General features: G+C 43.9%; 1 protein-coding gene across 1 annotated transcript in view; it reads right to left on the bottom strand.

Annotated features, from left to right (window-relative positions):
- NRF1 (nuclear respiratory factor 1) overlaps nt 1-14,471 on the bottom strand; it is a 114,255-nt gene that overhangs the window by 23,143 nt on the left and 76,641 nt on the right. The window contains 1 exon segment of the mRNA XM_021707855.1: nt 5,321-5,445. Within this exon segment, the coding sequence (XP_021563530.1) occupies nt 5,321-5,445 (125 nt within the window).

The following is a 14,471-nucleotide window of genomic DNA, read 5'->3' as shown; positions in this document are numbered from 1 at the left end:
CATAAAGTTGCTCTGGATTTTAATTAAGTTCATATATGTAAACCACTTAGCAGGATGCCTGCACCCAGAATTTTGTAAATGCTTGTTAAATAAGCAAATCCTCGAACTGCAGGAACACTTGCTTCCCACCCCAGTACATATCTATGACAAATACTTCCCGTAACCTCTGCCCCAGGAAGAGCTGGGGTAGAAAGAGAGGAGGAAATCCAAATAAATCAGTTTCACTCGACAGCAGTTCTGCTGAGACTTGATGAGATTAACTATGGCTGAAACAAGACCTTATTCTTTCAAATGAACTGTAAAATTAAAATTAGTGTAAAGTTTACTTTCCCAAAACACTCTTTGGGATTTTGAATGAATTTTTTTCTAATTTAAAGATGGGCCTTTTCCTCACTACAAATAATGGCATCAAAGTGACAAAATACTATAGTACAAAGAACAGACCCAATAGATAAATGGAAATAGAAGTACCCCCACATAAGACCTATTTAAGCCGGGCTCGGTGGCTCAGCCTGCAATCCCACGCTTTGGGAGGCTGAGGTGAGCGGATTGCCTGAGCCCGCGGGTTCGAGACCCACCTGGGCAGCGAGACCTCATCTCTACAATAACTCAAAAAATTAGCCGGGCGTGGTAGCGCACGCCTGTAGTTCCAGCTACTTGGAAGGCTGAGGCGGAAGGATTGCCGGAGCCCAACAGGGTGAGGCTGTGGTGGCCAGGAGTGGCGACTGCACTCTGGGTGACAGAGTGAGAATCCAACTCAAATAAATAAATAAATAAATAAAAAGACCTATTTAAGAATTCTGCACTGTGCGTATTGGCTAATACCTATAATCCTAGAACTTTGGGAAGTCAAGTGGGAAGGACTGCTTGAGCCCAGAAGTTTGAGTCCAGCCCAGGCAACACACAGAGACCTCATCTCCATAAAAAAAAAAAAAAAAAAAGTGGCCGGGCTCTGTGGGTTCGAGACCCACCTGGGCAACTTGGCGAGACCTCATCTCTACAATAAATCAAAAAAATTAAGCGGGCGTGGTAGCACGCACAAGTAGTTCCAGTTACTTGAAAGGCTGAGGCGGAAGGATCGCCTGAGCCCAGTAGGTTGAGGCTATGGTGGCCGGGAGCATGCTGCTGCACTCCAGTCTGGGCAACAGAGTAAGACTCAACTCAAAAAAAAAAAAAGTAAAAGTTAGCTGGGCATGGTGACGCACACCTAAAGTCCAACTACTCAGGAGGCTGAGGCTGGAGGATCACTAGAGCCCAGGAGGTCGAGACTGCAGTGAGTTATGACTGTGCCACTTCACTCCAGCCTGGATGACAGAGTGAGACCGTGTCTTCAAAAAAAAAAAAACAAACCAAAAAAGATGTAATCAGAGAAAGTAATAGAAGTGAAATAAAAATAAACTGGAAAAAACTATTTACAACATGCACATAAAAGGGTTATATCCTTAGTATATGAAGACCTTTTCCAAGTTAATATGAGAAAGGTAAAGGCTCCAACAAAAAAATGGGCAAAGAACATGAACAAATACTAAAACACACAAGGGTAGGGAAAAACATTTATCACTAATACAAACATGCAAATTAAATAAGATGCGACTAACTGCTACAGCAGCATTGTAATTACCCTAGGATCCTCAGTGCTAGGACAGAGAGGCATTCAGGCTCCCCACAGCCTGCTGGGAGCATAGGCGAGGATGGGCCAAAGAGAGCAGGTCAGCAGAGGTGGGCAAGATTCTGAACGAAGACAAGCAGTTTAATTTTTATTGCAAAATATTAGTAACCAAATTTTTCAACAATAGGGGTCTTGTTGAAAATCATTTTTCCAAAAAATATTTAATGACACAAAAACTGTTAAAATACTTCAAAATAAGTTACAAAATATTACAGACAATATGATCCTATTCAAGTTAAAAGCTTTTCTTTATGAATAGGAAAAAAAGACCAGATTTTTAAAACTCAAAACATTAACATTCTATTGTATGGAATTATAAATGATTTTTTACAAATAGGAGCAAAGGGAAAAAAAAAGCCAGGCATGGTGGCTCATGCCTGTAATTCCAACAATTCAGGAGGCTGAGGCAGGAGGGATCACTTAAGTCCAGGAGTTGGAGACTAGTCTGGGCAACATAGCAAGACCCCCATCACTACAAAAAAAATTTTTTTTAACTAGCCAGGTAGGGTGGTCCACAGCTGTATTCCCAGCTTATCAGGAGGCTGAAGCAGGACGATCACCTGAGCTCAAGAGTTTGAGGCTGCGGTGAGTTATGATTGTGCCACTGGACTTCAGCCTGGGTGACAGAGCAAAACTCTTAAAAAAAACAAAAACAAAAAAAAACCTAAACCATACCAAACCAATCAAAATCCAGCAAATGCTAGCTATGTCCCCTCTTTTTTCTTGTGGCATAGTTAGAATGGCAGCAGTTGTAGGAAATGTTGATACTTTCCTAAGCAGCTCTGGTACGAGGCTCTATCACTTATAAACTTCAATCTGTTTTGTTCCCCCATCTAGTTTTTAGGAATGAATCTGTAGTAAGATCTCAGACATGAGAGAATTTCTGAGTCGGCCAAGTGCCAACATAATTCTTATCTTGATTTTTGCTGTAGACCTGGTTCTCTGAAGTGGGTGTGGAGTCTGGGTGAGAGATGAAAGGCACCCAACAAGAGCTTCTCAGGCCTGAATGAGACCTGTCCTCGCTGGTCCTGGAGGCCAGGAGTCCTGGAGCTTAGGGAGTTCTGGGGCTCAGGAGAGAAGATGGCAAGAGTCAAGAAAAAGAAATAGGCTGAATTGTGTAACTTTTTTTTTTGAGTTAGAGTCTTACTCACAGCCACCCCAGTGTCAACCTGCTGGGTTCCAATGATCCTTCTGCCTCAGCCTTCCAAATAGCTGGAACTATAGGCACGTACTACCACGTCTGGCTACTTCTTTTTTTTTTTTTTAAGTGAAAAAGCAGGATTTATTGAGAGAACAGAAAAGCTCCCAGAGTGGGAAGGGACCCTAAAGGGTTGCCCTAATTTTTTTTTTTTTTTTAATTTATTGTAGAGACAAGGTCTTGCCAAGTTGCCTGGGCTGGTCTCAAACCCGCAAAACCCGTGGTTTCTGACAATCTACTTGTCTCGGCCTCCCAAAATGCTGGAATTACAGGCTAAGCCACCGGGCCCAGCCCGTATAACTTCTTATATTAAGGTGTATTGGGGAAAGGGAATTAAGATAATTGGGCTAAAAAAGGGAAGAAGTAGTAAAGATCAGAGCTTAGCCAGTATAACCACATCTAAATGGAAAGTGAGAGGTGAGAATCTTCACATTGAACCAGTCCATGAAACCCTATCCTAAGAAACCAAAGACTCTTACAAAAGCCAGAGAACACCAATGAATATCAAAATTATCTGGATCATACCCAATACTAGATTCACTTTCTGGATTCCCAAGGGCAGCTCATGTGATTAGCTCTTGCCTAAAATTGCTGGGATAAGGCACAACTCAAGGACCTGATGTGACATAGAAAAGCTGCACTGGAGAGGAATGATGCCAACCCCAAGGACTGAGTCCAGCAAGTGGTGGCAGTCACAAACTGGGGTGGCCTGCCCTGGGGGAACTACTGGCTTTTAGGATGTAAGCCAGAATGTTCTTGTATCACAAATGCAGCCAACTCCATGACATCACCCCAACTGATTCACATAACCCAAGTCCACTGAAGAGAGGCAGCTTCTAGTAACTGACACTAGTGGGTGTGGTTCCACTTTACTGTATGGCTGAACAGGCCTACTTGGCCAGAGACCCACAGTATCCCTGGACTTACTCACAAACTCATCCTCTAAAAAGGTGACACTGGGAGGAGCCAGAACCATAAATCAGGCCGCTCTCTCCCAGCCAGGGCAAGTCAGTGAGAACAGATCAAATAGTCTCCAAGTAACCCACACGGAAGTATCCTGAGCAGTTCCACAGTGAGTTACAGCAGTCAAACTTTGGAAGAAAGCCAACAGCCAGATAGTCCACCCTCTATTCAGGGAGATTAGGACTCTGATGAGGAACAGAAAAACATAAGAAAACGAAGTCGATTCTAGCTGGAGAGGCTTTCTGTAACTCCAACCATGGAGTTTCACCCTGGGCATGCATGACTGGAAATGCCCCCTATCTTGCAGCATTCTGGCTAAGATCAACTGTCTACATTTAGATGAGTTCATGAAAGCACCTTGCCCCACAGAAAGAGCAGGCTGAGTTTCAGTATTGGATTTTTTGGAAAATGATTCCCAGAAATCACAATGACTCTTTGCATTTCCTGTGCTGTTCTTCTCTGGGGGGATGGAAGCACTTTGTTTCCTCCCACTTCCAGAGGACACAGCACTGTGCCTCTCTTTAAAGGCTGTTCCAACTGCTAGAGCATCCAGTTCCTAGGGACTTACCATAAACAAGGACCAGAAACTTCTCTTTCAGTCACTAAGGCTGCTAAGGGACTTTCTGCCTAAATAAAAGTATGCTATTTATATATCCTCACTTCAGAACTTTAAAGTAATAATTTCCCCAAAACTATAGAATACTTAATTTGTCCTGCTTAATGACATATGTGTTTTTTTAAGTTCAACAAGCAATTGCATAGAGTCTCACATAACAGGGTTGGTTCTCCTCTTTGACCCAGACTTCTGAAACACTTGCCTGGGCAGCCCACGTGTTGGCAATGGACTCCCAGAGTCTTCCCAAGTAGATCCAAAGAGCTGGGCTGGAGTTGTAAACTTTGTCACCATATTTCTTTGAACTTTATCCCTTTTGTCTATTCGGGATATTCACCAATATCCAGGATCAAAAAGCTGAGGAAGAAGGGTAGGGTAGGGGCATGCTACTGGCTAAATCCAGAAGGCCTTGGGGAGGGCATTTGTTCCAACCAGGAAAGTGCCCTTTTCATTGCCTGTTGCCCAAGTCTGTGGGACAGAGGAGATGGTGGCACCTTCAAGAGGTAGTCAGAACATTTCACCCTATCATAATGGACCCACGCATGGGAGGGTCTCTGCTACAGCAAAGGTCATCGACATACCCTACCCTATGAAAGAGGAAAGGACAAAATGTGCCCCTCAGTAAATTTTGTCACAGCAAAACAATCACTTTTTAAATAACAACTCAACCAAGTAGCCATTATCACGGCATTTGCCTTCAGGAAACCGCAACTCTCCTACTAGTGAAAAGAATCAGAAGCTTCTAGAATTTTCCTGGGCATCAAGTGTCTATCAATGAAGAAAAACTCCTCTTTCTAAAGGATTTGTTGCCACTCATGCTGGGAGAGTTTAAGTGGAAACAGGGAAGAATGTCTATAAAATATTTATGCTCTCTTACCATTAGCATCTTGGACTCCAGTAAGTGCTCCGACGGCTGCTGCGGTTTCCCCAGACAAGACGATCTGTCCCCCACCTTGTAAGGTGGCCTCAGCCAGGGTGGCGACAGCATGGGCGGCAGCTTCACTGCGGGTACAGGAAACGGAGAGGGGGTGTGTAAGACGACTAAAGGCAGAGCACTGTTGCAAGACAAAGCATCCTCTCAGCCCTTCCTTGGGTCTCTCTACTGACTCCATGGTTGCGAGCCTTCTTGGCAAATACAGGACACCAGTGCTAGTGGGCAGAGCCAGGACCAACTTTTATTTATTTATTTTTTTAATTTTTTTTTTTTTTTGAGTTGGAGTCTCACTCTGTCGCCCAGACTGGAGTGCAGTGGCCACTCCCAGCCACCGCAGCCTCTACCCGCTGGGCTCTGGCGATCCTTCTGCCTCACTCAGCCTTCCGAGTAGCCGGAACTACAGGCGCACGCTACCATGCCCGGCTGATTTTTTTGATTTATTGTAGAGATGAGGTCTCGCCAAGTTGCCCAGGTGGGTCACAAACCCGTGGGCTCAGGCAATTCACTCACCTCAGCCTCCCAAGGCGTGGGATTACAGGCTGAGCCACCGAGCCCAGCTTTGTTTTTGTTTTTTATTGTAGAGACGAGGTCTCGCCAAGTTGTCCGGGCTGGTCTCCAACCCGCGGGCTCAGGCAATCCACTTGCCTCGGCCTCCCAAAGTGCTGGGATTACAGGCTGAGCCACAGAGCCTAGGACCAACTTTTAAATGACAATGAATAGCTGAAAAAATCGCAAGCGTCCCTGTTATAAAGCTAACGCGAGCCAGGCTCGTTGGCTCAGACTGTAATCCTGCGCCTTTGGAAGGCTGAGGTGAGTGGATTGCCTGAGCCCGTGGATTCGAGACCCACCTGGGCAACTTGGCGAGACCTCATCTCTACAATAAATCAAAAAATTAGCTGGTCATGGTAGCACCCACCTGTAATTCCGGCTACTCGGAAGGCTGAGGCGGAAGGATCGCCGGAGCCCAGCAGGTCGAGGCTGTGGTGGCCAGGAGCGGCCACTGCACTCCAGTCTGGACGACAGAGTGAGACTCCAACTCAAAAAAAATAAATAAATAAAGCTAATGTGAGATTTTCTTCAAGCCTGGGAGTGAGTGTTTGAGGAAAGAGGTACTTATTATCAGTTTCTTGCTTGTCAGTATCAACTTGGAGTGCTTGCACGCCACAGTAGAGCGCTGATCCAGTCACAATGCAAAAGCCATCTGGGTGGTCACTCTCAGAGTTTCTTTTTCTCATTCCAGTAAGTAACACAAGGCAAACCATCCAAGACTGCCCTTTTACAGCAAGGATGAATGGTAATACAGGGAGTCAGCAGCAACCTGGACTTGCTATTCAATTATTATTAAAGGATAACAATGTGGCTTATAGCCATGGCTTTCAAATACAAAATAATGGCTGACTAATATCCTGAAAAGTCTAACTCTTCCTGGTGCCTCAATGAATATGCAGGCAGGGCTAAAATGAAGACTTAAAATTTAAAATTATCACCACAAACCCAAATTTCTTGGCTCTATAAAGACATGAGATAGTAACCCTCCCCTCCCCTCACTGCACCCTCCACAAAACAGAAAGACAGCAACCATGTGTTTACAGCGAGCACCATTCTAGCAGTGTGCCCCATTTTTCTTTCTTGGTATATGCTTTTACTCTATGCATAAATAAATACCTGTTTTCTTGATTCTATGATGCTACAACCTATAAGATACACTACCATTTTATGTAGTATAGCCAATAAGAAAAAAAAACTTTCTGACGGTTATAACTGTAAGATTATAATTTGTTATCCAAATTTCAGAGATGTAAAAATGTGAACTAACAGATAAATTCAATATCTCTCCTGGGAAAGTATCAGGTACCAATATGCAGTTACTAAGAGAATATCCAAAGTGGTACGGCAGGGCACAGCAGCTTAGGCCTGTCATCCCAGCACTTTGGGAGGCCGAGGCAGGAGGATTGCTTGAGTCCAGGATTGCTTGAGTCCAGACCAGCCTAGATAACATAGCAAGACTTTGTTTCTATAAAAAATAAAAATAAAAACAAATTAGCTGGGCATGGTGGTGTACGCCTGTAGTCCCAGATACAAGGGAGGCTGAGATGGGAGAATCAGCTTAGCCCAGGAGGTCGAGGCTATGGTGAGCTGTTATTGTGCCACTGCACTCCAGCCTAAGCAATGGAGTGAGACCTCAACAGAAAGGAAAAAAAAAAAAAAGATTAGCAGAGGTGGACAAATAAATCAGGTAATCCAGTCTTGCTCTGAAGCTGCAGACCCTGCTATGACCATGGCAGTGGCCTTGCAAGCACAAGCTGTAAGTTGGGGGTGAAAAACAGTCAGGATTGTGGGCACAGCCACATGGACCAAACCCAGCAGTGTCTCCTTCCCTAGGAAAAGTCAGGAGACAAGGAAGACACAAGATACAGTAATTCCCCCCAGAAAAGACTTCTTGATCACTACAAGGATTCTAGGAAGCAGGAAAATAAATCAGTGGACAGAAAAGTCTCATTAAATAGAAAATGCTCCACTTCTTACTAACTTGTTTTGCTTTTCATCTCTATACTTGTGTTTTAAAAAGTTATTTTACTCTAACAATAAAATAAATTTATGCAGAAAACTTGGGAATGTTTTATTAAGCATCGAAGAAAACTTTAAGTATCATACAAATTTACTTTTTTTTCCTGAGTTGTCTCACTCTGTCACCCAGGCTGGAGTAAAGTGGAATGCTCACAGCCACCATAGCCTCGACCTGCTGAGCTCAGGCAATCCTTCCGCCTCAGTCTTCCAAGTAGCTATAACTACAGACACATGCCAACACACCTGGCTACTTTTTTTTTTTTTTTGAGTTGGAAACTCATTCTGTCACCCAGGCTGGAGTGCAGTGGCATGCTCAGCCCAGCGCTGACCTGCTGGGCTCAGGTGATCCTTCTGCCTCAGCCTTCTAAGTAGCTGGAACTACAGGCATGTGCTACCATGTCCACCTAGTTTTTTTTAATTTATTGTAGAGATGAAGTCTCATCAAGTTGCCCAGGCTAGTCTTGAACCCATGAACTCAGGCAATCTTTTCACTTTGGCTTCCCAAAGTGCTTGGATTTCAGGCTTGTGTCACCACGCCCAGCCCTATAATTTTTAAAAATTTTTTGTAGAAACGAGGTCTCGCCATGTTGTTCAGACTAGTCTCAAACCCCTGGGCTCAGGTAATCTCTTGCCTCCACCTCCCAAAGTGCTGCGATTACAGACATGATCTCCCACACCTGCTCCAATTTTACACTGTTAGCCACTTTTTAAGAGATAGCATCATGTTATGTTGTTCGCGCTAATCTCGAATTCCTGGACTGAAGTAATCCTCCTAACTCGAATAACTGGTATGTATGCTTTTGGTGTCATATTCAAGAAGTTATTGCCAAGTCCAATGTCATAAAGCTTTGTCCATGGTTTTCTTCTAAACGTTTTAGTTTTAGGTCTCAGATAACCTATTTTGAGTTAATGTTTGTCTATGCAGTTTTGACAACTCTGGGTCCCTCATGCAGTATTTGTCCTTTAGTGTCTGGCTTGTTTCATTTAGCAGAATATTCTCAAGGATCACCCAGGTTGTGGCATGTGTCAGAATTTCCTTTCATTTTAAGTCTGAATAATATTCCACACTGTGTATACACCATATCTTGGATACCCACTCATGTGCTGATGGACACTTGCATTGCTTCTGTCTTTAGTGATTGTGAGTGACACTGCTATGAGCATGGAGAGACAAACATCTCTCCGAGATCCTGCTTTCAATTCTTGGGGGTCTATCCCCAGAAGCAGAATTGTTGCATCATATAGTCACTGTACTTTTAATTTTTTTCAAGAACTGTCATACTGCTTTCCAAAGCAGCTGTCACATGTTACATTCCCACAATGTGCACAGGGGTTCCAGTTCCTCCACACTCTCACCAACACTTATTTTCCCATCTTCTGGATGACAGCCATCCCAACAAGTGTGAGGGGGTATAGCTTCGTGTGGTTTCAATGTGCATTTTCCTAATGATCAGTGATGCTGAGCAGCCTTTCATGTGCTTGTTGGTCATTTGTATATCTTCTCTGGAGAAATGTCTCTTCAAGACTTTTGCCGAATTTTGAATTATTTTGTTGTTGTTGAGTTTTAGGCATTTTCTATATATTCTAGATATCGACCCCTTATAAGATAAATGATTGGCAAACATTTTCTCCCATTCTGTGAGCTGCCCTTTCACTCCATTGATAGTGCCTTTTGATACACACGTTTTTGAAGTTTTCATAAAGTCCAATTTGTATATTTTTCCCTTTGCTGCTGTGCCTTTGGTGTCATATCCAAGAAACCGTGGCCAAATCCAATGTCATGAAGTCTTGCCCCACATTTTCCTCTAAGAGTCTTACGGTTGTAGGTCTTAGATCCAGCTGAGTTAACTTTTGTATATGGTGTGAGGTAAGGGTACCACTTCTTTCTTTTGCATGTGGATACACAGTTTTCCTGCACCACTGTTGGAGACTGTCCTTTCCCCACTGAGTGGTCTTGGCACCCTCATCAACAGTCATTTGACCATGTATTGAGGGTTTATTTCTAAGCTCTCAATTCTATTCTATTGATCTATGCTGACTGTCTGTAAGCCAATACCATACTGCTTTGATTATTCCAGTTGTGTGGTAAGTTTTGATCTCAGAAGTGTAAGTCCTTCAGCTTTGTTCTTCTTTTTCAAGATTGTTTTGGCTATTCAGGGTTCCTTGAAATCCCACAGAAACTTGAGGATAGGCTTTTCCATTTCTGAAAAAAAGTCACTGGGATTTTGAGAACAATTGCACTGACTCTGTAGACTGCTTTGGGTAGTACTGACATATGAATAATGTTGATATATTCACCTTTATTGGGATTCTTATTTCTTCACACAGTATCTAGTTACTGTCATGTCCTTTTTGTAATATATAAAGTTTTTTAATGCCTACTTTTTTCACTTAATGTTCGATTTCCCCATGTAAATATTCTATGACATTTATAAAAAATGATAAATTAAATGCAAAATTATTGTTCTTTTCCTTTTTTCCTAGCCGTGTAGCTGGGGCAACTGCTTCCATGTGGGAGAAAGAAACAAAATCTAATTTCCAGGTTTCCTCTGACTTAATTCAAGGTAATGATGATCTATTTTAAATTATGGCTTCCTTCATAAAAAATTTGGGACATAGGTGCAAAAAGCTGAACAGAATCACAGAGCTCACCCACAATCGCGTAAATGCTGTGCTCATGCTCTCTGCCAACACTCTCAGTGATGTGACACCATAGCTGGTTATCCTAGAGCAGCTGTGATGTGAACTCCAAGCTAACGGGGGCCCTCAGTCGGGAATTACTACTAAAGCTGTTCTTTACATTTTTCATGTCAGATTGAAAAGGACTTAATAAGTATTTATTAAATATAGTGTAATGAATGATTACTTAGTGTCTAGGTCCTTAATTTTTAATATTTTGCTAAGAAACTTGTGTCAGTAAATACTACTACCAACCCTTGGGAAACTTTATTAATTACCTACATGAAGAAAAGGGAAAGAATAAATAATAGTACCAGCAATTTTGCAGCACTCAGCTATCATTGATTAGCGATAACATTATTTATACTCTGACTTGAAACTTTATGGAAAACAGACAAGTGTATTCTTTGGAAAAAGCTGGTATTCTGAAGACAGAAACTGGCATGAGAACTGTTTACATGAAAATAGGATCTTTGTTTATAGGTGATCTCAGTGACTGCTCATTCTCTACAATGCTGATCACCGTTTACAACCATTTTATTTCTGTGACATCAAAGGTGACATCCTGCCACGACTGTATACCCTGAACACACATTTGCAGTATGAGTTTCCTGGGCAATGAAGGGGGGCAGCTCCCCAAGCTGTGGCCTTCACCTGATCATACCCACTTGATTCTGCCTAACGCTCCAAACATCTGAAGTTATTTTCTTTAACACCTATCTAAAATATGGCATGGTATAAGAAAAGCTGAGAACCAGCCACAATCTAAAACAATCTGGGATGCCAAGGACAAGAGGTCTAATGGGGATGAGGGTTGAGGGGATTAGTTATCTGTCCCCCCAGTCAGGGGCCAGGGACAAAGCAGTGATGGGTGGGTCTTCACATGGGGCATGAAGACAAGGTTCACTCTGGTGGGCGGCAGGCCTCTTGTTTCCAAAGTCATTCTGTTGATGCAGGACTTCATGGGAAGCGACCAAACTAAACTGCTAGAGAAAGATGAAGTCCACCTACAAAGGTGAACAGGGATGAAAGTGTCCCTGAGCTATCACTCTAACTTTCAGACAAACATCATCTCCAAACCAGAGCTGCAAAAGAGAAGCTCCCTTCAACTTTTTATCTGCAAGTGTCCAACCTTTAACCACAGTAAAGAAAGCAGCCACACACCTCCTGACCTCTATCTCCAGAGGTTTCTGATATAGGCTGTCCATTCCATTTTACTGGACAAATAAATACCCGTCCACATCTTAAAGCTCTATTTTATTTCACTTTACTGATTTATTTATAGCTTTACAACTGTGACAATTTAAAATTTTTTAATTTTATTTTAATAATATCTCTAATTTTAAGTCAGTAATATTTTCATCTTCAAAGAGTAAGAGTCAATTTGTTTTTAAATATGCCTCGCTTCTTTTTTTTTTTAAGCAAAGACTCCACTGGTTAAAAAAAAAAAAGTAAATCTAAGTTCCTTAAGAAGAGGCATTGATCCTGGTGTCTACTCCCCCACAGAGCCGAATCCCAGCACTGCACCCAGGAGACACACAGTAAATACTGTCTCAGTGTGGACAACACAGTAGGAAGTAAGTTTCTATCAGGGCAATGCACAGTGTGCAGACCCACATCATATATCTCTAGATATAAGGACTATACTGGGCATATTCAAGAATCAGTTTTGTAGAAGAGCATGTTTAAGAGCAACTGTAAGTCTAGGACAGCTTAATCAAAGCGTTGAAACTTCAAATTAATCACTGCATCACAACAAGTACTTGACGATACTCCTTCTTTTCCTCTCTGTTTGTTCAGGCTGAATAGCTCAATTTTTTTCTTTTTTTTTTTTGAGTTGGAGTCTCACTCTGTTGCCCAGACTGGAGTGCAGTGGCCGCTCCCGGTCACCGCAGCCTCGACCTGCTGAGCTCCGGCGATCCTTTTGCCTCAGCCTTCCAAGTAGCTGGAAGTGCAGACACGCGCTACCACGCCCGGCTAGTTTTTGATTTATTGTAGAGATGAGGGCTCGCCAAGTTGCCCAGGCAGGTTTCGAACCCACGGGTCCAGGCAATCTACTTACCTCAGCCTCCCAAAGCACGGGATTACAGGCTGAGCTACCAAGCCGGGATTTTTTTCTGTTTTTAAGCAATGATGTTCTGCTATTCATTCGTTCACTTTGATTCCCTCCCCACTTCCTTCCAAAAAGTGATTTATTCTTTAGTTTGAAAATCAAAATTAACAGTTTTCAGGTTTTGAAGGAACAATTTCTCCATCCCCCGTCTGGGCTATTATGAATTCAGCGAGGGTGGGCTAAAGGCTGTGGTGTCCAGGGCCCTTGTGACTTACAGTTCAAAAGTATCTGAACAGCAGCACTGTGCTGCAACTGTCCAGAACCCCGTCTCCCTTTTAACAGAGGAAGACCCCTCTGCCTCCTTCCTCCCCACCTGCTGATGCACGCAGCTCCCCTTTCCCATCTCCCCTGTGCCCATGCCTACTGTTTACACGGTAGCACACATGCAGGTGGCTGTTAGAGAACGTGCCTGTCCATCTGCACCTGAAACAGGCTGGCAAGGGCACTGAAGGAACCAAGACCCAAGTCCTCTGCGTGCTTTTCATTAACAGGACTTCCAACCACATGGTCCCTGGAGAGGCTGAGAGGGCAGAGTGAGGGGCGAGTGTTGGGTTCCACAGAGAAGGAAAGGCCAACCCTGCTCAGGACATGAGACCGAGGGCTGCCTCTCCAGATCCAGAAAGCCTGATGATCCCGGGCAGTCTACGGTCATCTCGGCTCTGCCGCCAGGCTGGCGACCTCATCCTAGCAGCAGCTGCAGCACATCACCCCCACATTCACCGGGGCATTGAAGCGCCTGATTGCAGAGAGATTTCAACATCTCCACGCCTCTACACGCCACGGTGAGCCACATTCTCCTTCCTCTGGAGTAAACACGAGCCACCTCAGCTGCATGTGGGTTTGTTAACAAGCCCTTGGGGACATTATTACCCTCCGTGTCTTTAGAAATGAGCCCTTGTCCTTACAGCAAAGGGAGCCAGAATAGGTCTCATATTTTCCACTATGGACAGGGGTCCCAGGACACTCACACGACACTGGAACATCCACGGTGCTGGCTGGAAGTTCCAATGAAATCAAGTTTTACAGGTCTTTAGTGAGGCGGGTTAGGCCCCAAGCCATAGTGCCCCCACAGGGATACAGGGATTACTGGACTTACGGGAGGGAGGCCGTCACTCTGGCCATGCCTTTCAGGAAGTTTATTTGGGTGTCCTCTCTCAAAGGAGGGAGTGGAATTGAGCCAAAGTGTCAGGAATGAATACGACTTTCACGTTACTGAACAGCAACACAGCTCAGTGGTCTGAGAAAAATGGTTCAATCCCAGGTCACTCAGAGAATTGCTGAGTAGCTACATGTGGTGTGTGTGTGTGTATGTGATTCCTATTCTTTTTTTTTTTTTGAGTAGGAGTCTCACTCTGTCACCCAGGATGGAGTGTAGTGGCACACTCATGGCCACCGTAGCCTCGACCTGCTGGGCTCAGGTGATCCTCCTGCCTCAGGCTTCCAAGCAGTTGGAACCACTGGGTCACATCACCATACCTGGCTAAGTTTTTGAATTTACTGTAGAGACAAGGTCTTGCCATGTTGCCTGGGTTGGTCTCGAACTCCTGGGCTCAAGCAATCCTCTTGCCTCTGCCTCCCAAAGCGCTGGGATTACAGGCATGAGCCACCACACCTAGTTAGTTTCCTATTCTTTTTTTTTTTTGAGTTGGAGTTTCACTCTGTCGCCCAGACTGGAGTGCAGTGGCCACTTCCGGCCACCGCAGCCTCGAGCTGCTGGGCTCCAGCGATCCTTCT

Source organism: Carlito syrichta, unplaced genomic scaffold (genome assembly GCF_000164805.1).
Source record: "Carlito syrichta isolate Samal-C Ts95f unplaced genomic scaffold, Tarsius_syrichta-2.0.1 Scaffold126519, whole genome shotgun sequence".
Lineage (NCBI taxonomy): Eukaryota > Metazoa > Chordata > Mammalia > Primates > Tarsiidae > Carlito > Carlito syrichta.
The sequence above is the reverse complement of the archived record's forward strand: the minus strand, read 5'-3'. Positions and strand labels throughout refer to the sequence as shown.